At 41.8% G+C, this 26,548-nt stretch overlaps 1 protein-coding gene across 6 annotated transcripts in view; it reads left to right on the forward strand.

Annotated features, from left to right (window-relative positions):
• The window catches only part of Obsc (Obscurin), a 252,766-nt gene that overhangs the window by 41,117 nt on the left and 185,101 nt on the right, over positions 1–26,548 (forward strand). For 2 of the 6 annotated variants that reach the window (XM_072301410.1, XM_072301413.1), the window contains exons 1-2: positions 18,304–18,451; positions 20,478–25,856. In XM_072301410.1, the coding sequence (XP_072157511.1) occupies positions 21,072–25,856 (4,785 nt within the window). In that variant the 5' untranslated portion in view covers positions 18,304–18,451; positions 20,478–21,071. Of the gene's footprint in view, positions 1–4,378; positions 4,438–18,303; positions 18,452–20,477; positions 25,857–26,548 lie in introns of those variants that run through there. The other 4 variants (XM_072301414.1, XM_072301415.1, XM_072301412.1 and 1 more) reach the window with 3 other exon arrangements.

Genomic DNA, 26,548 nt, shown 5'->3' on the forward strand with positions numbered 1-26,548 from the left:
CGATGTTGCGTGCTTTACGAACGTAACTCTACTTTACGAACAACATAGTGCGGCAACTCGGACTGGAGTGTAGGAGCGAACTCAAACAAGCGAGACCCGAGAGCCGAGAGATGAAGAAGTCGAAGGGAAAGTAAGGGCCTGAATGCAAAATAATGATCGATACGGATACAGCGAAGCAATAAAATGAAACATCGGGTCAGCAGCGGGAGCTAGTCAGGGCTTTGGAAACATTCGTAAAAGCTCGCGGCATTTATTGAGTAGGTCCCAGCTGAGAATAAAGTTAGTCGGCTCCGGTGTTTCAAGATTTTACCATACATCGGACTTTTTCAGCAAATGTGAGCAATCACGGTAAAAGGGTTTTTCGCTCCCAGAGGCACATTTCAGGGAAGCGTTTTTTTTTTTAAAAAAAAAGGGATGGGTCTGCTTGGACCGCTTATACAATAATAATTAAAATATAATTTGACCCGGCTCAGGATTTCTAGGGGAAGTCGGGTATAGTCTAGGTGTAATAAAAATATCCCCCGACATGAACAACTTTCGGCAAATGTAAACGTTGGACTACTAGACGAGGTTTAAAATGAAGCATTCTGATACATGTTTATTAACCAAAATGTCACGTAGAACACAATTCGTCCACGAAAATTATTGAAATTAACTCCTAAGCATGATGTTTAATGTCTCTTGACGCGTGAATTCAAACCTCCCGCTCATGAAAACTCAATGGTCTGCGTGAGTTAAATTGCACACTAAACGTTACCATGGTAGTCTCTGCAATACGAAAATATATAATAGTAGCCTCAATCATGACGCTTTGGCACAGCTATAGCAAATTGTTTACACTTTGAACGATAAAGGTTGAGAAAGAAACAGTGCTCGATTGAGAAGCCTGCCGAAACCGTTGTAATAAGGCGCGATTTGAATCTCGTAGAGAATTGAGTTTCATGTGACCGGGCAATTCAAATTTCCTGTAACCAATGTAAAATTAATACGTTAATATCTTAGTAGGAGCTGATTTGAGTAAATTTTGATGCAAGAATAGTGTTCTACATGAAATTTTAGTTAAAAAACATGTATCAGCGTGCTGAAATTCTTACCTTGTCTAGTGGTCTATTATCCGCAAATTAAATTGAAAAAAGTGAGAAAGTCTTGCCTTTGTACGCATGTTGTTTATTAGACGTTAGTGGATGTACATGTCGGACATTAAGTCCATCCTCAGCACTTAAATACAAAATTACATCCCACAACTATTCGCACTTGATTGGTGTTCGTGTTACGTATGTACAGCTATACGCAGGATGGCGCTATGGCGCGAGACGTAAAATTGCAATGCCCTGCTTTATGTTGCTAGTAAGGAGTCGCTCCAACTCGGGAGAAAAGTTGCAAAAATGAGACCGGATTACGTTCCTTCCATCTTCGGCTGTGTTGCTCACGTAGCCGTTGGAGCACTTCTGCAAATGAGACAAATGGAAACAAACGCAATATTTAAATATAGCGAGGAGAAGGACTCTCGTTGAGACGGCGCAGAGATACAACTATTCGTACTTGATGGATGTCCGTGTTGCGTGCGCAATATTGAAGGCGCGCCGGCGCGAGATGTGAATTCTAATGCTCCACTACTTGCTGTCGTTGAGGTGTTGCACTGATTTGGGAGAAAACTAAGCAAGTTGATGGGTGCAACACAGTAGCGCACATGAGCAAATTTTTTTTTACGCGGATTTTGAAATAGGAATGAATTTTAGACTTTCCCGATGCTCTAATCATAATTTTTTAATTATATCTCATACATCTTCTTTTTGCCACGGGAAAAGTTTGCAGCAGACCCATTCCGCAGTGCTAATGAAAAACGCTTGAATTTTTGAAGGTTGCCAAATCTCCTCCAATAGAATGTTTATTTTTGAGGAGAGTCATTAATATTTTCGTTTGTCGTTTTTTTGCACGAGTATTGTGCAAAAGATTTGCACAATACTCCTCTCCTCTATTTAATGGTACCAATAGCTCAAATTCGAGTATCTCAGCAGTAAACCCTTTTCCCCCGCGGTTACGGTATTGATTCCCCCTTGAAGAGTCACTTTGTACTGGAACGCCACACAGTAGAGCGAGCTAATAGAAGAGGTAGGGCATGAAATGGACCACTAGAAAAGGTACAAATTTAAGCAATCTGATACATGTTTTTTAACCAGAATTTCACGTAGAACACGATTCACACAACGAAAATGACTGAAACCAACTCCTGATGAAGATATACATTTTTTTATTTCACATTGGTTACGAGGCATTTGAACTGTCCGCTCACAAGAATCTAATAACTCTAGGTGAGTAAAATCGCGCACTACAACGGTTCCAGCAAGCTTCTCAATCGAGCAATTTTCATGTTCCACCATGTGTTGTTCAAACTATAAGCAATTTGCTGTAGCTGAGCAAAAGCGTCAAGATTGAGGTTGCCAGATTTTTATATCGCAGAGACTGTCATGATAACGTTTAGCGCGCGACGTGAATCACGTAGAGCATTGAGTTTTCATGAGCGGGTGGTTTGAATTCACGCATTAAAAATCATTAAATATCTTCTTAAAAAGTTGATTTTGGTAATTTTCATTGTGCGCATCGTGTTCTACGTGAAATTTTGGTTATGAACGTGTATCAGAATGCTGAAATTCGCACCTTGCTTAGTGGTCCATTTTGTCTATTGGTGCCGATCTAATGACATGAATCAATCCGAGATGGTTTCTGTACAGGCGTATGCAACATTACAAACGAGGAACTTCATTTTAAAAAGAATTACACTTTTAAAACGTGGTAAATATTTGTAAAACATTTTTCAAGCAATGACATCTTTATTAATCCGAATGAGCTGTATTTGTGTCTAGAAAAACAATACAAACATAAATGAAAGAGGAAAAAACCAAAAAGCACGCAATCTTTGGTTTAAACTCATTTGTAGGTCGATTTTTTAGAGTCAAATACGTCCAATTTTGAGCGTTTGGTTGCGCGTATACTACGCTGCAGCATAGTAAAAGCACAATGTATAAAGGATAAAATTAAAATGCTTTGAAAATCATTAAATTTGACACGGAACGACTTTAATATTTACAAAACACACATTAATTTTCCTTCATAACATATTTTTTCATCAATTTAAATGATTATAGTTCATGCAAAGTATGCAAACATTTCAAAATCATGAGTTTAAAAACGCTGACTCTGCGAAAAAAAAATAAAAATCAGAGCCTAACACAAAGCTGAGCGGCGTGCTACCGGTGCGAAGCGCGCACTGGCGCCTACAAACCTAAGGGGATACTTCACACAGTGCGCAATGTTTGAAGTATCCCCTTAGGTTTGTAGGGGCCAGTGCGCGCTGGCCGGCCGGGCGCCGCAGCGTGCCACGGCACCACAAGCATTCGCGCCTTGTCTACTGGTCCATTGTTGGCTGTAATATCGAATTTTGGAGATTTTTTCGTCGCAAATTCAATTTCAAGTAGTGATTCTGAAAGGAAATTTCACGAAAAAACCAACGAAACCACTTTCAAATTGTTTTGTTCCATATTTGCTAAAATAATGTATAAGCTTTCAAAGTCTCCAGATTTCTTCCAACTTCTCCTATTGCCTCGGTCCATATTGTGCGCCGCTGTTGAAGTCAATCTTTGAACAGTGCATTCCTAGTCTAATTTTCGCCGAAAGTGTGAACCAAACGGCATTTTTTGACAGGGTAGCTTATGGAAAAATAGACGACTACCACTGTTTTCCGGGATACATAAATTAATTTTGATGATTATTCTCGCGAGTTTTTGCTATTTATGTTGACCAAATTCATTAATAATCAAAAGTCTCGGTTTTTTTAGTAATAAATGTAAACTGAAATACCCTGAGGGAAACCAGGGGCTGATAACCCGCATGATCTTAGGAGTGCTGGACGAAACTCTCAAAACGTGACCACATTTTGCGCCCCTATACACAGAATCTCTATTGCACTGTATGATTTTCATCGATTATTGCAAAGATTACAGCCTGGAACTAATCGAGGCATTAAGAGCACATCAGGGAACAAACGGAATGAGAGAGGGAACGGAGGAAAAGAATTCGTCAATGAGTTGATCTAAGATTACAAAAAACTGTCAAACTGTGTAATATTTTTTTCCGGTTTGTGACATCAATGAGCAGACTTGCCTTTATTCTCCCTGTGAAGGGACTATTTGGACCACATTTTGCAATTAGGAACTATAATTTCTGGCTCAGCTTAAAAACAACGTGTGTGTCATTAGTTTTCCTATGGGCATAAGTGTTTTTACACATGAGTTAGAAGTTACGGCTCCGAATTGCCAAATGTAGTCCATTTATGACTCAAACAGTTTTTGAACCAATTCGATATACTTTTTTGTTGCAGCGTTTGTCTCGGAGCTTTCCTCCGTCGTCACCACCAGGGTTTCTACGTCACACCAAAAAGTAAGTCACACATTTTATTATCTTTTATTTGAGCTTTACTATCATATTGCTGTTACAAAGTCTTACGATATTGAACTATATGTATTTCGCTGAATCATAAACATTTGAGCAGTGTTATTGCTGCCAGCTTTGAGTAGGAAATTATTGCTTCAGTGGACTCACAATTGATTTTATATTGTCGTTTTTCTTACACCTTCAACATATGGAAAAGGTAATGCAAGTCTGTGATTTATTTTCAAAGAAAGATCAATTTTGAGTTATTTGTTTGTATTGGTGTCGACCAGGAGCCGCTTTTATTCCGAGTATCTTACAACCAGCAATATCTCACCGAGAGTTTCATTATATTGCCTCTTAATTATGAGTAGAAGAACCTTAATTGTCTCATTATAATTTTCGACAACGCAAATGTTTGATTTTTTTTAGCTAGAGAGGCAAATCATTAAGAAAATGCGATGTTCATAACGGCTGCGCGGCCACGTTGAAAGACCTCGCTGAGCGGTCCGCGATGTCCATCCGCCTTCAATTGAGAAGTTATGCAACGCGCGCTCCCAAGCGTTTGAATAGTGGTATCATACGATCTGATTGACCTCTCAATGAATCAGAGCAGCTTTCTCGTTCAAGAACCTTGCATATGCCGAGGAATCAGTTTAAAGGCAGTCTATTACATGTGCAGCCGTCATTGATGATTAATATTTATGTGGACAATGATATTTACAAGATTTTTCGGGTTTCAGCTACTCGTAATGAGAAAACAAAAGTTGAGCAATATTAGCTGAATTTACAAATATTTGCAATGATTGCGACTCAGACCATGCTTTAATAAAAAAACAATGGGCAAGAGAATGTTAATAGTCGCATCTATTGCATCTATTTGTAAAGTCGGCCAATAGCTCAAATTTTGTTTTCGCATAATGAAATTTATTAAAATAGCGATCAGAAGTTCGGGAAGTTAGAAGTGGTGGAAAATTCTCTCAGGCCCCAATATCTTTCATGAGTTCCAGTTACAGTTTGGTTTATAATGTTGGAAGTTCTGCAAAAAATCCTGATATACTAAATTCTCGGAAGATGTCAGGTTATATAAACGTAACTTTTAAAAGATAAATAAGTCAATCCCAGCCCCCTGGATATTCTGAAAATTTGAAAATTCCAGGAAATTCTGAACGTCGTCCAATTCGAACTTCTTTCGGAGATTGTTGAAAATTGCTACTATTGCACAGCAGCACTGTCCTGCTGTGAAAGAATGCCGAATGAGCTTTCAAATGTTGCCAAATTTCTTCAGAGAAAACTTTTTTTCTATTTGGACTGCATTTTGCAATTAGAATAAACTATACAAATTCTGCCTCATCTGCACGAGAACACATTTTTCCACAGGAAAACTAATGGCTATGCGTTGTTTTTAAACTGAGCGAGAAATGTAGCTTCTAATTGCAAAATTTAGTCCGTGTGGCCTATACTTTCCAGGCACGTTCTCGACAAGGAAGTTGGGAAGCATTTACTATACTCTGGTTAAAAAACGGCACAACCAGACAGTACGGTAACTTCCACCAAAATTATTGTCATAACGAGCAAAAAATCTTGTTACTTTCAAAATGATTTTGATGAAATTTACCATACTCTCTGGTCGTGCCGTTTATTAACCAAAACATGGTAAATGCTACCTACACCGAAAAAAAAAAAGTGAAGTCGATTTAACATTCTGGATGTGAAAAATGCGTGCGAGAACTCATGAAATGCTGAATGCCCCGTTTCAGCAGTTACTTTAGCAATGCCAGAATGTAGAACTAACTGCTGTGGTGGATAATTCAACATTTTTTAAGTTCCCGCACACTTTTTCTACATCCAGAATGTTAAATCAACTTCATTTTTTTTTTCGGTGTAATTTCTTTTCCGTGAGAAAAAACCACTACTCTTTCAGAAACAGATTTTATTTTCGTATCCAACAAAAAAAAAATGTTCGCAACATTCCAACGTCCACGCAACGCCTTTCCTCGTACGTTACACGCGCGTGCGAACACGTGCGACCGCGACCTATAAGCCGCAACATTTTTCGCGACCTCTCCGAGGGGGACAGCGGGATGCAACTGCTCCTTTGGCGGGCGGCCGATCGCGGAGCGCCGTTCGTTGGGGGCTGGGGTCGACCCACTTAATTGATGAAAATAACGAGCGGTGGAAAACGGCCCGAGCCCCCCGGGGGGGAGGAGGGGGCGGGGGCGCCAGCTGTCAGGGGACGGAGGGGGTTGCGGCAGATGAACGCCTACCGCCTACCCGGGCCGGCTCCGAACGGGACGCGGAATGCGGAAACGATCCCAGTCCGTACGTAAACTCCGCCACCTGACCGATTTACTTGCGTCTAGCGTGGATCCGCACTCCCGCCTATTGTTGCCTGATAGTGCTGGAAAATCTGCAATTTCTCTGTTTAAACCCATGTGACAATATCTACATTATATCGTACAACTGGCAAACTTGCTCCCGCTGCCGCTGTTTCCCCCGTTTTTGCGAGTTTTGAATGGCGATTTGGCAACGGTGTGATGCTGCGGCATGGTTGTCACGTTATTGGAATTGCTTTACGAGCTCTTTTCGTCGCGGCATATCGCGGCATATCGGTACATCGACAATGAAATTGCAGATACCAGTGGCGTGGCGTGCTTTGCGATATATCGATATTCCCCCATTTGAAGCTATGGTTAGGAATCGATCATTAAGGCGTTCGCTGCGAACACCCTGTTTATCGATCCTTTTCCATAAGTTTAAATGGCAGATCAATCAAAGTATCGCAAATCACACCACGCCACTGATTACAATCTGTGCGATTCTGCCGTGATAGCGAAGAGAGCCGTAAGTGCAAAATTTTCGAAATCGAGTTTTCTTCAAAATTCGTCTCAACTCTTTTAGATGAAATTACTGAGACAGCTAAAATAGCAAAATTCATCCTACTTTAATGAAAACGAGACGTATGAAAGAGCCTTAAGTGCACAAGAAATGACATAGTTTTTTTAAGACAGCCGTAGGTGCATGTGAGCCAATGAAAACAGTGTTTTCAAGAGGAATGCCGCCCTCATCTGCCGATTTCTAACCTGAAAATGTGTATGTTGTGAATACTCTTCTTCATAATTTTCAGATAATTTTGTTCGCAATTAAATCTAAAATATCTCGGAAAAATATGCACAACTTTCCTTGAAAATACGCGTTTTATCCGGGGATCGTCGACAACTCTCAAATTTTCATAGGGGATTTTTCCTTAGCACAGCAGTGTACTGATCCGTCATCCCACCCGAATTTTCAGTAATTCTGGTGAATGAGGTGGCAATGCAATGAATGCAAAGTGGCAACAATGCATTTGTACTACATTGCTGCCAGACCTTCCATTTAGTGTACAAATTCACGTAACAGGAAATGTGACAACACAACACTGCAGGTGAAAGTGTATGAAAGCGTGTAGGGTGGATGAACCAAATGATAAACATGTTCCTTGCTACTTATTTCCAACTTTTTAAAGTTTTAGTTAAGTAGAATGCCTTGTATGCAATCATTTGGTACTTTAAAAGAATGGCGCAGCATAGCTCCATCTTTGTAACGAGTGAATCACAAAACGGTTCTGAGGTGGCGCACTTTCGCAATGATCAACTGTTAATTCGGGGGTATTTATGCTTTCCCTCAACTCACAGCAGTTTTAAATTGTTTTTCTTGCTCTAAATCTCACAAAACTTTTTTAATCTCACGACAGGAAATTGTATAAGGCGTCTAGTTGCAAATCAGGTAATCTCCATTGGCCTTTCTAACAACAAAAACTGCGCGATAAGTATATTTTAGTATTGAAAGAACAAGAAAGCCTCCATGTTCATGTTTTGTTCATGTTCATGTTTTCTACAAGGCCACCTGAAAAGTTACCATTTTCTTAGAAATCCTGAGATCTCATTAAAGTTTGGTAAAAATGAATTTTCATAATAAAGATAGCCACGTAGCCGTTTTGAAACTTTTTAGTTTAAGGTCATGGATAGAAATTTGTCAAGGGGGGGGGGATCTACAGTTACTCATTGAGTGGTGCAAAAGATTAAAATTATCGAAAATCTAAAAAAATTAAGTTTTTTGGAGTAAACTCAATCATGAAAGCGTCCTGATCCCGTGGATTCTTCCTCCTAGTAATTACCACTCTGATTTTAGCGACACACACTGAAAAAAATAATCGGTGGGATTTACCAGAGTTTGGGTGTTATTTACCATACTGTCTACTTGATTTTTTACACAGTGAAGCTGCAGCATAGTTACCAATATACCGGTATGGTAAATAACACGATACGGCTGACACTATGCGACACAGTGCCAGTGTGGCGTTCCCGACTGACTAGTATGGTAATTTCAAGCATCCAGATGCTGCGACAAACCTTGTAGATTCTAAAATCCACTCATCTTATATTATTAAATGCTTTTGATGAAAGTCGTGGATATTTTACTTACATCTTACTTTTAGAAATTCCGTTACATACACAATCAATGGCAGTTAAAGACAGTTTCAACGAGAAATAGCAGATAATTGCTTCACTGATTTCAAGTAAATGATACCAAAACCATACTTGTTATTCGCGTTAAGGTATCATTTACAGACTAAATCAGATCCACGGAAAATTTAATTGCATATAATAGTTCAAAATATACCCACAAAAAGACACTACATGAAAATCCAATCGCACGGTTCACGGTGGGGCAGAAGCTGCCAAATTTTGCTTAAAGTTACAGTTAAACATCAATCCCACGCACATTTGTCTCTTCATCTGAGTATGTTGAGCTTCGAAAATTTTAACAAGAATATAGATATACCTACGAACGAAGTATTCAAAAATCACTTCTAGTCGATTATTTTCAAATTACTTCCGCACTTTTATGTTTTCGAAATGACTTTACACAGAACCGATATTCACTGGATTGCAGAACAACTTTGCGAAGGTTTTCAAATTTTCAGGATTCCTTCACTTTGCAAGCCAGATTCATTGTAGCAACTCCTAACCTCCAGAAATTGGTCGATACGAATAACGAAAAAATCTCAGAAAATGTATGTGGCAGATCAATATAGATAGATTCGAAGAGAAGACGGTAGCTTTAGGGACTATTCGAACACAAATTTGGGCAAATTACGCGTGGATTCACATGGATTAATATGGATCAATAAAACACAGCCACGGACTCCGACCCTCAACGTGATAAATTTATAACTGACAAACAGACAAACGAAAAATGGCGGACCACAGACCGCAGCGCAGTCAAGCGGGAGCTCTCACCACGCTGACTATACCAGTATGGTAAATTTAACCTACCAACACCATGACCAGTCGCATACAGATGCCTACAGATATCAAACGCAAGTGTTACCATGTTATTCCATACTTTTAACTCATCGTATGGTAAAAAATACCCAGCTGATGGTGAGAAATACCTAAACGATGGACAGACACACCTAACTGATATTTACAATCCGGGTATGGTAATTTTTATATCGAGTATGATTCTCACTTTCATCTAGATGCTTAAATCGACCATTATTTGGCTTTTTATCACCATATTTTTTTTTACTATACCATTATGGTCAATCCCACTTCCACTTTTTTTTCAGTGCAACCATGCAAATTCCTTGTTTACACATAAAGCGGCATTTTACAATGGTGAACAATGTAAACTTGGCTGTGCTGTATCACAAAAGCAGATTTGATATTAAGGTAGACCTTTTCTCAGTATCTTGCCCCAACATCAACTATCATGCATTGCAACCTGGAGTCGATGAAAATCTGATGTTAGAAGCAGAAAGGAGAGGGAAAGGAGCTCCTGTGTTTTGGAGGTTCTTTAAGATAACTGCAATTCTACGTTAGAAATATCATCAACTTGATAGTTCAAACATTGCATCTCGCCAATAAGGCGCCTGCAGATACAAACGCAGCCACTTGCCAACCACGCTCGCGAACGAGGCTATTTTTATAGTTTCAAACTTATTGCGAGCCTGCATGAGGAAACTGTACCGCTCGGTCATTCAAATAAAATGAGGCGAGAAGTCAAGTTGCAATTAGAGCGATTGAGTTACCAAACGACTCGCAAGCCATCGTTATCAAATTTGTACTGAAATTCATCTTATTCACGGAAATTTCTTTGTTTTGAAAAAAATTGGGGTTGCCTGGACGTCTGATGTTATCAAGTCGTGGAAAAATCAGAGGAAATCTAGAAAATAGGAATTTTCGCCATCAAAACTTGAATTTTCTTGTTTTTCGGAATTCAAGAACGGTTCCTAATGGAAGCAAGAATAGGCTAAATAGCGAAGTCTGGATGTAATTATTTTGATGAATGCATTTTCTTCATTTCATACAAAACTGATTTGCACTAGAAATAAACCAATTCCGAACCGGAATATTAGTTACGAGAATTTGAGAATATGAGAGTCCGCAAAGTCCAGAGGACCAAATTCTAGTTAAATCAGATCAGTTGAGTCACATGGTCCCTAACCCTAAATCAGTCATTTCGAGATATCTAGGTAAAGTCGCGCATTGGCGGCCCTATTCGTTCTAAAAAGTAAGTCGCACTTTTTGAAACTCTGTATCTTTTAACTGATGTGAGATAGGGCCACCAAATTTTCCACACGGACGGAACCGTTATTGGAGATTTCCTGAACACCGCTAACTCGATTTTTCCAAAAAATGTGAGTTGGGTACCTTATGGCTATGGGGTACTGAAATTGTGCACCCTAAAGATTATTCCGACGTAAGTATGTTGGAGTTTTTTCTCGCCAACGTGCGTTAAAAATTCAGCATTAAATTGAAATTCTCACTACAGAGGGAAAAACTCATTAGAGTATACTGTTTTCCCTCAAAGAGATGTGCTGTTTGGTGCAACACTAGTTACGTCCATTCAGGAAGGCATTTGCAGATGCATTTTGGCCTTGTTGGGCCAATCCTCAGTGCAAAGCAGCTTCCTGAATTTCCTGCCCCAACAAGGCCGAAACGCGTCTGCAGTTGCCTTACTGAATGGACGTAACTAGTGTTGCACCAAACAGCACATCTCTTTGCGGGAAACCAGTAATTTGATGAGTTTTTTCCTCTGTAGTGAGAATTTCAGTTTAATGCTGAATTTTCAACGCACGTTCGCGAAAAAAAACTCCAACATACTTAAGACCCGTGCGTCCTCCGCAATCAGTTTGTGATTATTCAGACAATCTGCATAGTCACTGGTTTAATCAGTGTGCTCATTTCTTCAAAAAAATTTGATGTTACGCATGAAGTCACACATCCTGTCCACACAACTTGCACATCTTGTCTCTTGTTACTTAGCTATTCGAACAGGTATGATATTACTGGAAAAAAAAAAACCCCACACACATTGGATCTAGAGCCCAGACTCTTGAAAACATTGACAAAAAAACATACTCTTAATTCAATCAGATTTAAGCTTAAATCAAAAGGAAATCCGCTCAAATTAAGAGGCTTGGTTCTTGATTTAAGCAAGAATCCGTTTGAATCAAGAGTATTTTTCCTTGTCGATGTTTTTAAGAGTGTGGACTCTATATCCAATGTGTTTTTTTTCCAGTGTATTGTCGCATTAAACTAAATAAAAACCAAATAAATTGAATTTTTCTCGCATGCGAATAAAATGTGATTCCATCCCTGTCCCCGACAGCGCATGCATGTTCATGGATTATGCATGCACGACTGACGGCGGCACCGACGATGCTTCCTGAACGGGCGCATGTGAGTGCGGATGGAGCCGAGCATTCTATTTCCGGGCTCATGCGCTCTCAACATGATTCTCAAGAACTTTTCTCCCGGCTTTCTCCCACTCACAAATCCGTGTTTTATTTCTCTCTCCTCCCTTCCCGTCCAGTCTGAAATGTCTCTTTTCTCCAATCCCCGTACTGCATCTCGTGTTTATGTGTGCGACAAGGATGGACTAATCCGATCGTTCCGAAGCAGAGCATTCTACAGGACTCGCCGTGAATCTCGGTTTGCGCCCGGTGGTCATAGATGGCGGCTCTTTTTCCGTGGCTCTCATTTTTTGCAAAAATATTTTTTTTGGCGAGGCGAACGCTCTAACTTAACAATAAAAAAAAATTAAAAAGCGGGTAACAAGGCTAAAAGTTCACACACAAGACCAAAACGTTTCGGCTGAAAATTCAGCCACCCTCAGTTAGAGAAATAAAAACAAAAATGGTTAAAAATCTAAAATAATTCCGAACAACATTCTCAATTGAAAGGTACAGTCAGGTACTATTTCAGTTTTTTAACCATTTTTGTTTTTATCTATCCAACTGAGGATGGCTGAATTTTAACATGGCTGAATAAAAACAAAAATGGTTAAAAATCTAAAACAGTTCCAAACAACATTCTCAATTGAAAGGTACAGTCAGGTACTATTTTAGATTTTTAACCATTTTTGTTTTTATTTATCTAACTGAAAATGGCTGAATTTTCAGCCGAAACGTTTTGGTCTTGTGTGTGAACTTTTAGCCGCGTTGCCCGCTTTTTAAATTGTTTCTTATTGTATATCTTGTCACGGGCTGCGGAGAATTTATCATATCTCATGTTCTCACTAATGAGAAACTTTTCAGCGTTAATTCCACCAGGTAAATTTAGAGTACCTGTATAGCGAGAGTATGGACAGATCGCTTCATAGAGAGCTTAGGGCCCAAAAGTGCAGCCACCCTTCTAACCAACCTCTAACGCACAAAATTTCACTGCCAGTCTGCAGATTCCAATTCTAACCAAGATGGCCAAGAATGTACAGAAATGAGCGTTCTTCCGCAAAATTGAGTAAATTTATGCAAAAACTGAGTCAAACACGTGCTTAATAAACGACGGTTCGTAACATTAGTATTAGTAAATCGTTCTGCTAATTGAAATTCATAGGTTGGCTGCATTTCTGGGCCCTAACTTTATTCGCAGAAGCATCGGTGAAGGCCTGATGGATTTTCGGAGTTTCACTTCTGTCCATACTCTCGCTATACAGGTACTCCAGGTAAATTCAGATTTCTCACAAGGTAAAGAGTAAGATCGGATTGTCGCCTTCCGCCCTAAATATCACAAGCGCCATGTGACGTTTCAAAATTTCCACTTCCATTTTATTTTTTACACAGAAAGAAGCCAATATTTAATATGTTCGTTCATGGAAAAAACAACTTAGCGCTGAGCCCTAACACTTCAGATCAGAAAGCGCCAGCTAAAGGCAGTATTGCTGTGCTATTATGGAATCCACCCTAACAGACGGTAGGGATCAGCGCTAAGTTGTTTTTTCCTCACTTCATTTTAACGTGGAGTACTTCCACAACTATCGTCAAATAAAGTTCTGGGGTTGCGCTCTGATCGGCCGTCGACAACAGTGAACGACACGGTAAAAGGCAAAATGCCCTCATAGCGGCGATTTCAGGCCGCCACCTGAACCGACCTTTTACCAGCGACGGTGGGAATATAGCCATTGAAGCAGTGCACACCGAGGCGACCAAAACCACCGAACAAGTTTGATGAATGAAACGAGCTCAGGCCGTGTAGGCAGGCTCACAGTCGGATTTCGCCACCAGCTAAACCGCAAAACCATTTCCGTATTCAACACGGAAACAGTTGCCAAATAAGGGTTGTAAATGAATATTTTGCAAGCGGTTAGTCAAAGTGCACGGCAAAACGGGCTACTTTCTGGTCTGACAACCCAGAACTCATATTAATTGAAGTTGCTCTACCATGTGGAGTGTATGCATGCACACGGATTATATTCGCAGTTAGAAATCTACTCGACGAGCCTCGGTTTTCGTACTCGTTAATTTCTTTACGCGACTTACGTTGACGCTTCGAATCAGCGACACCTAGACTGTCGTGGCAAGGTAGAGCGCTATATGAGCCCTCACTTGTTTTTTCAAATAGTAGAATGTCGCGTGCTGCCGCACTTGGTCACTGAAAAATACGGAAACGTGAGGTGTAATATAATAATAAACGCGCTTATCATATGTAGATTCTGCAATTAATTCCTAAGAGATGTCAGCGAAAGAGGAGATTGACGAGTGTCGGCCATTTTGCAGGAAGGCTGCGACACCGTTTTGCTGACGAGTTTTCATCGTTCGGACAAACTCCATGAAGCACAGGAATGTATATTTGTCGCAGACACCCAGAAGTTGTCGGCAATTTTCAAGCGGCATTCGTGTTAACTCGGAAAGTTGCAAACATTTGCAGCGACATAGTGAAGGCTCCGTTGAGAAAGAGCCTTCGAAGTATCACCTCGGCTTGGGCGCCTTCAAGTCTCCGTGATACGCTTCGCTTCGCCGGGAAGTTAGTTTAGTTGCGTGACCCAACTCACGGCGCTGATTTCCACCTCGGCTTGGGTGCCTTCAAGTCTCCGTGATACGCTCCGCTTCGCCGGGAAGTTAGTTTAGTTGCGTGACCCAACTCACGGCGCTGATTTCCACCTTGGCTCGGGCGCCTTCAAGTCTCCGTGATACGCTCCGCTTCGCCGGGAAGTTAGTTTAGTTGCGTGACCCAACTCACGGCGCTGATTTCCACCTTGGCTCGGGCGCCTTCAAGTCTCCGTGATACGCTCCGCTTCGCCGGGAAGTTATTTTAGTTGCGTGACCCAACTCACGGCGCTGATTTCCATTCATGCACTCGCGAGAGCTCTAGCTACTTGCAACTACCATGCATCCAGGAAGAGGTAAAGTCTGTTTGAATTCCAAGCATAATATGAATCAGTACTTTCTACCTTATTTATTAACTCTTTAATTTGCACATGTTTTCATTCAACATAAATAGATGGCAAATCGCCGACGACATCTTAAATTAACCCTTCAAAAGAGTTAGAGAATAATGAACCCGAACTGGAAAGAACGAAGTAAAAGGCGCTGGGAATAACGTGCTGGACCGAGTAGCTCTTAATTAGCGCACCTAATCTGTGATGAGCTCATCGACGCGTATTCGTAGCGGCTAACGACATTCTACTCTTGAAATAATACGAATTTTGTGTAAAACTTGTGAGCATTTTTCTGCTTATCTTTCACAAAATTTCATTCGCAACTGAATCCAATGCATACGAAAATGTCAAGGTAAAATAACCCACGGAAAAAAAGAGGCAAAGGTTGATGGATGATATGGACATTTCCAGTTAATTGTGATTGTGCCCACCGCAATGGAGATGTTGCATGTGTGAGGACTTTGCGATTTGACTATTGATTCTTACGTAAAAGTTCGCGAGAAACACGATAGTGCCACTGGTTTTCTCTGAAATCAACTCCCAAGCTCAAAAAAGCTCTCAAAGTTGAAGGCGTAAGGGAATGGATATCCCACGCTATCCTGAGAGTGCACCTGCACATCAAGACAAACTCTCCATGCAAAGATAGGGAGCAAATGCATTGACAGGGCTGCCACTTTATTTGGGGACTCTAAAACTGAAAACACGGCAACCCTGCTGATGTATTTGCACTGCACCCTAACTTTGCATGGAGAGTTTGTCTTGATGTAGAGGTGGACTCTCAGGATAGCGTGGGATACTCCCTCCATTAAAGCCTCAATTTGAGAGCGTTTTTTGAGCTTGGGAGTTGATTTCAGAGAAAATCAGTGGGACCATCGTGTTTCTCGCGAACTTTTCCATAAGAATCGCATAGTCAAATCGCAAATTCCTCACACATGCAACGCTTTTGTGGCGTAGGTCCCTCATCCGGTAATACGTAAAAACAAAATGGCGTGACGTTCTACTTAACCCCCCTCCCCTTTAGCGCGTTGCGCTATTCATGGACGGCCCCTTAGTGCTGCGATCATACACAGAGTTTGATACGACTATTCCAGCTTCTGAGAGACCGATTTTGCCTACTCTCTCAAGTGAAGGCGAAACGCTTTCTCCGGAGAGGATCATGAACGGTTTGACGTCGTCTGTCGTTAATTTGAAGTAATGCGATCCCGCACGGTAATGAAGATATTCTGATAAGGTTATTGAAACTCGCGCTTGCACCCTCCTGTTTTTATTCATAATCTTGTAAACGCTCGTGTACTTCGAACAAGTTTTTCGAGTGCTGCCCTTCTTTCTGCCTAATTGACCACTCAAGTATTCATCGTAAGCGAGATTTTCTAAAGCTCTTCAGGATTCAAAGACCTCCTCAATGATGGTTTTGAGGTGACGTTGCACAACGTCACGTTTTGTATGATTGCAAATTGTGTGTATAATTTTGTTTTTGCACATTCAACGAAATAATTATGTGAGTCAACAGGTTTGAATTCACCAGGAACATCAATGATGATCGATCACATTTACACGTTCACAATACGCAGTCAAATATTTGCAAATAGAGCTGAAGTCAAGAGGTTGACGGGTTCCAGATGTTAAAAATTTCCTCCCCCCCTAAGACCTGCGGTTTTTGTGGGAATGGATCTCTTTCTATGTGTTTTGATGATTTTTTTTACTAGAAGCCCTTACTTTCCCTGGGTATGTTTGATGAACAGTGATGTGCATCAACACTAGTCATGAAATGTCTTGCACTGACGGACAATTTTTCCTGTACTCATTTATATGTACATAACAGCCATCAAATTTAACTATCAGAATAGTTTATGTGATTTGCGCAACTGTATAGTGAAAATTCGAAAGGTCCTGATGTGCGTCATCATGCAGATGATAATGAGGCCACTAAGTAAAAACACAAGAAAACGCGTAACCAAGACTAAAACACAACAAACACAAAGTGTGGGACTTAGATTATTAACATTTTTCATACTTTTTTGTTTCCATGCCGAGGAGGGGATTGAAACCACCCCGGAGCGTCTCAGACTTTGCGTTTGTTGTTTTTTAGCCATGGTTACCCGCTTTTTAGTGTTTTTTACTTGAATTATTTCAGGCTATTTTTGTGCGTTATTGTCAAGATTACTGAGTCACTTCTAGAGTTGAGTAATTTTATGAGCGACCTCTAAGTCTCACACAAAAATGGACCGCGTTAAACAAAAAGGAACTAAGCCACATCAGCCATTGCCAAATTTAATTGGGCAATTTAATTTTTGACATGAAAACGACTGTGCGGATTTTCGTGCGAATTTCAATGAAAATTTTCCACGGTACGAAGCAAATTCCTTAAAATTTTCAAAGAAATCCGAACAAACGATCTCTCGTAAAAAAATGTGATTGCCCAGTTAAACTTGGCAATAGCTGATGTGGCTTGATTCCTTTTCTGTTAAACTCGGTTCAAGGGCGTTTTCGACAGGATTCGCATAGTCTTCGCAACTTTTACACGGAGTCTTGTCCCTTCGATCGAGAAACGACAAATGGATTGCATTTTGCAAAAAGGAACCAAGAGCATACAAATGTCGCTAAAATTGTCCAACTTTTTTTACCTTGCAAATATAAACTAATCGTTTAGACAAATTTTATTTTCACTCCCTATAAACGATAAATTCAAGACAAAAATTACCTTTAAATGTAATTTTTCGCATGATTTCAGTAATTTGATTGCGAAGAATGTAAGTTGCACAATCCCAACAACATCGGAATGTTCTTGGTTCCTTTTTGCAAAATGCAATCCAAATGTCAATCGTAGCACCTGGTGGCGCGTGGGCAGTTTCGACTTTGCTAAGGCGCAACTTCCGGCTTTTCAGTGACGAGTCAATCCGAGAGGGAGCGACGTTTTCTAGACCCCGAGGCGGGTGCGGTGGGACAATTTAGGGCACTGGAAGACAGGTCAGCGTCGCTTTGAACGGGCCGCCGCCGCGCCGTGTCCACGTCCAAGCACTGGCGCCCCCCGCACCCCCAACGCCCCCAACGCCCCCAGCCCCCCGGGTCCCCCCCCCAGGTCCCCCCGGGCCCCCTGCCGACCGCCCGCGCTCGTTTGAGTCACGATTCCCATGCCGCTCAGCCGGCAGCGGAGCCGACAGCGGCAGTTTTGCTCCGAACCGGAATCCGTCCTCGCGTTCACGCGCCCGCAGTTGCTCCTCGAAAAAAATAAAAAAAAATACCGCGAAATTCGAAAAAAATACGATAGTTTGTAGTGGAAGTCAGCTGACGCGGTAGAAAAAGGTGTTGATTGTAGGTATAGTTCAAATCAAAAAGAGAAATCTCGGAATTCGCTGTGATTAAACGTGAATTGTGAAAGTTTGTTTTAAGTTATAGGGACTGAATCTGAGTGTATAATAATTTTATTCCCGATTTGTAGCAAATTGGTGGATTTTTGGATTTAAGGCTGTCTATCGGTTTCTTCTTTACGTGTACCTAACGAGTTCGTTTCGATGTCTTTCTCTTCCTCTGTTTTAAGAATTAGTTTCACGGATAGGAGTTATTACAGAGGAGACATGGAAGTATATTGAGTAAAATAAGGAGAAAAGCACAGCAGGAGTCATTCCATCGGTCAACATTATCGACTAATCAATGAGTCTGTAATGAGATGCATTTTGATTTATACTCTAGGCTGAATAGAGCTCATGTATTGATCCTAACCCAATGAGAAGAGAAAATTAGTTAAGAACCGAGAAAAATTTGAATTACGTACGCGAAAAATTTCACAAGATGAAATTTTATCGCCGTTATTATGTCAAAATGATTCATTAAGTTTGCTGAGCTTAAAGTGAAAAATCTGGGGACAGAATTGAATTATACCTCACTCTTATATCGTCTGTTTTGCGAAGGAAAACCATGTATAACATTCAAATTATTTCGGCTTATACTGAGGATAATTATACTAAGGATCAATGCGTATTTTACGGTAAAAGTTGCAAAGCAAACAAGATCTGAGGACAGTGGCGATTCTGATGTTTCCCCGAAAATTCCACCTGTTGCTTTGCCAACGCGCTATTAATTGCGATTCCAGAAATGAAATTCACACTATAGATGACGATTTTGTCTGGCAGGAGCAAATTTTAAGTGTTATATATAATTTTTCCCCAGATTAAAATGTTCCCCATGTCTTGAAAATAATCACTTTCGAGCTCTGTCAAGTTTCATAATCATACTGTCTAGAAAACTTGGACTAAGTTTTCATAATATCTTTGAGCTGAGGTATATGTTTCAATCTCTGAACCCCCAGAGCTACATGCCTCTTAGAAATCACCACATAATCAGCCGAAAAATCAATTCTCTAACAACTCGAAAGAATATTGAACCGAAAGTTTTCTCGTTATAAAAATGTTTCCCCCATCTCCGCTTGTATGTCTCAATAAAAACTGAAAGCTTTGTTCCCTTTGTTTTTACCGCGGCATATAGTAAGGCATGAGTTTTGATGAAAAATATTTCCAGAAACGCATATTTCGATAAAACAGAAAGAAAGAAAAAATAAAAAGCTGCGTAACTTTTTGAAAACACATACTGCATAGTTGAAAATATTTAAGGAATGCTGTTCATTTTATTTGTATGCTCCTCTTGGTAGATTTATTGAAACTTGATGTCGTGTATATAAAAATCCAAAGTCGTTAAATTTGGCATTCATGTCATATACTCTCTGTCTCGTTCATTAATGCAGCATAATAAAACAGAATTCGTCGAAACACAAGTTTTGTCTTGGGAGAAATGAATATCTTGCAAGTCAGTCTTGCGATTTTGTCAGAAGTTTTTTACTGTTTAATAAGTAACTTTTGCATCCAACTTCTAAAGTATTTTTCGGTAATTTTCCCACTAAGATTCAAAACATTTTAAAGAAACTTCACACTGAAAAAAAAACTCCGGCCATGGGAGCCGCAATTACGGGCTATATAGACATACCGTCCGTTCCGGGCTCAAAGGCCGAAAATTCCGGCTTCTGCAGGAGGCGTAGCTTCGATTGCTCCAGGTTCAGAGGCCGAAGCTACGGCTCCAGCAGCCGGAATTTTCGGCCTTTGAGCCCGGAACGGACGGTATGTCTATATAGCCCGTAATTGCGGCTCCCACGGCCGGAGTTTTTTTTTTTTCAGTGTATATTCAAGGAGTCTCTTTCAAAGATTGACTTCTTTCGGGACCTGGTTGCATTATATAGTTAAATTAATGCTGTTTTTCTTGAATTGAGAAAGAAGCAAATGACATGAAAACCAAAATGCTAGGAAATGATTAGTATTTTATCGCCAACAAAAATCATTTACCTTCATCTTCAGAGGCATCAAGAAATTTGACTCGTGCAATTTTTACAATTAGGAAGTGCGTAACCTTAAATACAAATGCATTGAAAATGTTTACGTAAAAAGAGTGCATCCCCTCAAATGTCTCGGTGTGACGGAAACTGAAACGCGGAAGCATTAGCGGCTAAATGTGACTTTCCATCGTCCGACCGATAAATAACGACCGGCTGTTCCTATCAATCGCTCAAGAGTGCGTCGAAAGAACTGGAGTAAACACACCGAATGAAAATAAACGTTGGCAATCCCTGAGCAAACAAATCGTCGTAACGGAGAACAGTAGCATGTAAAACTGACGTCACAAATCAAAAATAATCGTCACTGGATGTCGTGGATTCGTTGCCGAGAAAAAATTATGTGTGAAGCATAGGCGCCGAACAAGAAACATTATACATTTTTACCTTTTGTAACATATAGCGAAGTATTCACTTTTTAGTGCAATTTGGCAACGTTTCGGCAAGATAATACGCTCGAATAGTCTGGTGGTTCCAGTTTTTCGCTCGGGCGACGATAAATCACCGAGGCGACACGCATTGACAAAGAGCGTCCACTGATCTCAAAAGCGCAGGCAAGATGTCGACTTTTTGCCGCATCACCGGGCGAAGCCGCGGCCTGCCGAAACCGAATTATTTCCCCCTCCTCCCCCCGATCTCACCGGCCGACGCGAAAAGATTCTGCAAAATCACAGGCAAGGCCTACGGCTTGCCCAGCCACCACTTCACCCCCGTCCTGCTAGGACCGCGAAGAAACAAGGTCTCGCACTGTCACATCACGGAGAAATCAGAAAACCAGGACCCTCATCACTTTTTCCCAGGGGTCGAGCACACCATTCTCGTAGACTATCGATATGTGATACCGACTTTGGACGAGTCCCAGGAGCTGATAGCGATCCTGGCGACCAAAACCGTCGATAGCACGAAAATGTACGCTTATCCGGTCACGGACCGGAACTGCAGTCTGGTATTTCCGGCCAAGTTCGAGGCGGCCGTCCGTGATGGTGACGTGCGGGACATCATGCTGGCCAAAGACTCCGACCAAGTCTTGTTGAAGCTGAAGAAAGGGCTCAGTGTCACGGTCGGGTTCACTGAGATGCGTGACGTAAACGAGGCAGAGCTCTACGAAGGAGCTGGACCGAGCGAAGAGGTCCTGAATGAGCGGAAGCGGAAACGAAGGAGAACTGGAGGAACCGCCAATTGGATGAAGGAGATATTTGAAAAGAAAGAGAGAGCGGCGGAGGAAGAGGAGGAGGCATTGCAAATGCAAAAAAGTAAGGCTGTGAAAGTGAAGATTAGTAAAGAGTCTAAGACTGATCCATCTCCCAGTGAATGGAAGAGTGTTACTGTCGATAAAAGTATCTCAACTAGGGCTGTGCTATCAGATACCAGTACGACGGCTCTACAAGAGCCTATAGACGTGCAGAACGTTGAAAAATTACTGGAAGTCAAAGGCACACCCGTAGTTACAAGTCTTCCGAAACCAATCACAGCACAGCCCGAATGCGTCGATCTGAAGACTTCTTTGCCAGGTATCATCCAACAACCACCAGCAGCGTTGACGGAGAACACCATCGGGTTTGAGACGGCTCCTATTGCAGCTCCGTTCAAGCCTTTGACTGCAGAACCTAACGCAGAAGTGCAACAAGCGATTAAAGATATCAACGTTGAAACATTGGCCGAGACTGAGTTCGTTGCTCAGGTCTTCGACATGGACAAAACGGAAAATTTCAAAAAGCTTCCATTAAAGGGGGAAATCGCTGAGATTATAGAGAATCTCCACCTCGGTGTCGAGGAAACCTTGACAGACGAGCAAGGACACAAGATAAACGGATTGAAACTGGATATTGGAGCCGCGCAGAAGTTCATAGCAGGACAAACTGTGCAGACACCCTCCGGAAAGGTATTCGTGCCTGGACAAACAGTGCAAACACCTGCTGGGCCAGTTTTCGTTCCAGGGCTGGTATTGCAAACGCCTGATGGACCGCAACTACTTCCAGGTCAGCAGGTCATGGTGGAAAGCAATGGAGTTCAAACTCCTGTATTTGTAGCCGGGCAAACTTTACCAACGAGAGGAGGAGAAAAGTTCGTGTACGGACAAATGTTATCATGTGAGGATGGAACCAAATTTGTGCCTGGACAAACGGTCTATACTCCAGACGGACCTATCTTTGTCTCGGGACAGGTTGTGGAGGAAAATGATGAGGTGAGATTTGTTCCAGGACAGACAGTGATGTCTGCTACCGGTCCGACATTTGTGCCAGGACAAAACTTCCAAAAAGGTGAACAGACAGTGTTCGTGCCCGGACAGACTATATTAGACGAAAATAAAGGTTGGGACTTTTTGCCCGGGCAGACATTCACTGCTGAAAGCGGGGAGATGAAATTCGTCCCCGGACAAACACTCGAAATAGGCAACGTTAAAAAGTTTGTCCCGGGTCAGAGCGTGGTAGACGAAAGTGGCGAGACACAGTTTGTGCCTGGAGTAGCAGTTCAAAATGCGGACGGTGTCACAGAGTTCCTAGCTGGGTTAACAGTCGACACTCCCAATGGTCGGCAGTTCCTAGAGGGGCAAATCGTAAGATCTGAGTCTGGAATTTGCAGCTTCGTGCCAGGAAAAACAACCGTGTCGGAAAATGGAACAAAGGTACAATTTGCAATCGCCGAAACCGTCGCAGATTTGAGTTTTTCAGAGACCGATCCAATTGGCATTGAAACCAAAGCCTCCTTCTTCCCTACCAGTGAGAGCACTGATGAAGTTTTTGGACATATGGTTCAGACAGCACATGGCGTTGAATTTTTCCCTGGTCTGGCTGCTGGATTGCCCGAGGGAAAGGTCATCCCCGGCAAGTTGACCCGCGGCAAAGAGGTTAGATTCGTCCCAGGTGTAGTCGTCAACGAGAAATTCGTTCCTGGTCAAGTCGTGCAAACTGACAAGGGCGAACAGTTCATTCCGGGACAAGTAGTCGAAACTAAAGATGGTGCCAAGTTTGTGCCGGGACAGATAGTTGAAACCAGGTCCGGACCCAAGTTTGTTCCAGGTCAGACCATTAATACAGAGGATGGACCAAAGTTTGTCCCAGGTCAAATTGTAGAGACACGAGCTGGCCCAACGTTCATTCCTGGACAGATTATCTCTACAGAAGAGGAAGGATCTCGTTTTGTCCCCGGTCAAGTTGTCGAGACCAAGGAAGGTCCAAGGTTCGTGCCTGGTAGAGTAATTGAAACCGGAGACTGTGTTACTTTTGTACCTGGACAAGTTGTTGAGACCAGTGAAGGACTGAAATTCATCGCTCCTGACTTACAAAGCTCGCCTGAGGGAGATTGCGAATATACTGTGCAAGGATTCGAGGTAACTCCAGAAGAGCTCAGTATTTTGAACCTGAATGCTCTAGCTTCCCAAGCTGCTTCGTCGGCTGAAATGTCTATCAATTCAGAGATGTTGAAACAACTATCTGAAGCAGGCATGTCAATTGGGCGCTCCGTTCCCACAGAACTCCCCGTGGTTGACGTTGGTACTTTACCATCAATGAGTGCTGCATGCAGTCTTAGTGATAAAATGAAACTTGACCCCGTATCTACGGTCAAACTTAGTCAAGTATTGTCAGTGGTATCAACGTTGACTCTGAATGCAGAGACTGCGGAAGATGCAAGTATAGCTCAGACCTCAGAGAGTGTTGTGATTAATAAGATGTTAAATAAGATGAAACAGTATCAAGAGGAAGAAAGCATGGATATCATCTTCGAGGCATTGAGTGAAGTCTTGGAAGAAAACATGACCGGGGAGGGTGAAGAGAAAAAACTGCAAATTCTAGACGGTCTCTATAAGTTCATCTCGAAATCAGAGAACATAGCTCCTTTCCAACAACCGAAGAAGATGCTCACTCTGAAAAACGCATTAAATGCCGACATCGATAAGCCGGAGGAGATAATAGAAAAGTTGAGCTCAGTATTAAACGACGACGAGGCAGCGATATCATCAGCGTTCCAGCACATGACCAAGAACAATCCCGAATTATTACAGAAGGTCGTTCAACACGTCAATAAATCGTTGAAGGGAGTTAATGTTGACAAAAACGCATCGGATATTCTACAGAAAGCCATCATTGATTCCGTGCGAGAGTCAAGTATCGCAACTGTCAATGAAGTCTTACATAGCGACGACCGAAATGAATTTAAGCAACTCATACTGCAAGCAGTTGGCCTGGCTCGTGCGCTGGGAATGACACCCGTCGTTGATGTACTGATCGACGTCATAACGGACCAAAAGTCGGCTGAAGTGCTCTCAGAGGATCCAGTCACGATCGAAATACTCAGAAGATTGACAATAATGAAACAGCTGGCTGAGGAAAGGCCAACTTTTGGTACAGCCCTGAAGCAACTTCAAAGTGACCCTGAGCTGGCGCGAACAGATCCCCGCCTCCGACAACTTGTCCGGGAGAGTGCAGCTCTCATGATCATCCCAGAAGAGTCAGTGCTCCATTCATCGAGTGATATACCGACCGCTCTGTTCCATCCGAGCAACAGCTTAGCAATGGAGGACTTCCTAGCTAGGCAGAAACATCGCGATCCGTTGTTGATAATCAAACACGGCCTACAGGCGGTCGTGCCGAGGGAGGTAGCGCACTCCGTCCTCACCGGACAAGTACCCTACACGGTTCTCGACGAGAAAGGTATTTCGCACTTCGAACCGATGCATGTTCTGTCCGCCTTGCGGTTGCCGAAGCATGCCACCCACTGGTTCTCGATGTACGCTTGCACCATGCAGTTGGACGACGAGGAATCTACTCTAGCCAGCTCGCTCAGCGTGGAGGATCTCCGAAGACCCAGTTTGGAAATGCGACGAATCAGCGTGGACAAGTTGAAGAAGCCCCCGAAGCTTGTGAACGGCCACAGAGAGAAGACGAGAGATGACAGAGCGAAGAGCTCTAGCTCCGATGACGCGACGTTGAACAACTTGGATGACCTACGGCGAGGTAGCAGCGGTGAAGTGAGAAAACGGGTGGTCAACGGGACCTCGCAACAGAATGGCGAGAGAGCCAAGAGCTCCAGTTCTGATGACGCAACTCTTGTCGAGACGATGGACTGCTTCCGGAAGCCGAGCATCGATAGCTTCTTGGACGCGGAGCTGTTGACGAATAAACTTGCGAACGGACACGCGGATCCGTACGAGTTGAAAGGTGTCCGATTGGTTCGAGATTTCGACGCGAATGACGAACAGTGCAGTGAGGAGCACTCGCTAGTGAATGGTCAATCGAAGATCATATCTCCCGAAGACTTGAGAAGGAAGTCGTTCGACTACCTGAAGACCTACGGAACTTATAAAAAGCGACGGAGCAGTCGCCATCTCAACGGAACCTTGCAGGTGAATTTTAAACTTCCGCTTTTTTCTAACAGCAATTTTTCTTAAAAAATAAAGCTTAACGTGGTATTTGTATTTTAATGCACACTTTTGACCGGTTTTAAACTAAAAAATTTGGTTGTTTTTTTATTATTTTATTTTTACATCGGATTGTCTGCTCTAATACAAATTTAATTTTGATGGTTACCTAAGTCTCACATATTTACAAAAAATTACGAAAGCCAAAACACTAAATTACTACACTGAAAAAAAACTGCTAAAATCAACACATGAAATAGTGAAAAAAGGTGACAACTCATCAAAATAGATTAAGAACACCGGGTTGATTTTACTAATTTGGTGATTTGTCACCGTATTTTAGCAATTTTTTTTCAGTGTATGTACTTAATATTGACCAAGATAATATTATCTTTCCAAAAGCATAGTTGATGACGTCCACCTTCTGGTTAATAGGTTAAAATTTCTAAAACAGCAGCCCGTGACAATGGTGATACCAAAAACATAGAAGAAAAAAAGGAAAAAAGGCAAAAATTACACATAAAAATCCGTGACGTTTCGGCCCAAAACTGAGCCATTTTCAGTCGGAAGAATAAAAATAAACTATAAAAATTCCAAATAAAAATAGATCGTTCCAAATAGATCATGGAGTCTGCAGGTTTCTACATGGAATTTTTATATTTTCTTTTAATTTTTCC

Source organism: Bemisia tabaci, chromosome 6 (assembly GCF_918797505.1).
Source record: "Bemisia tabaci chromosome 6, PGI_BMITA_v3".
In the NCBI taxonomy this organism is placed as follows: domain Eukaryota; kingdom Metazoa; phylum Arthropoda; class Insecta; order Hemiptera; family Aleyrodidae; genus Bemisia; species Bemisia tabaci.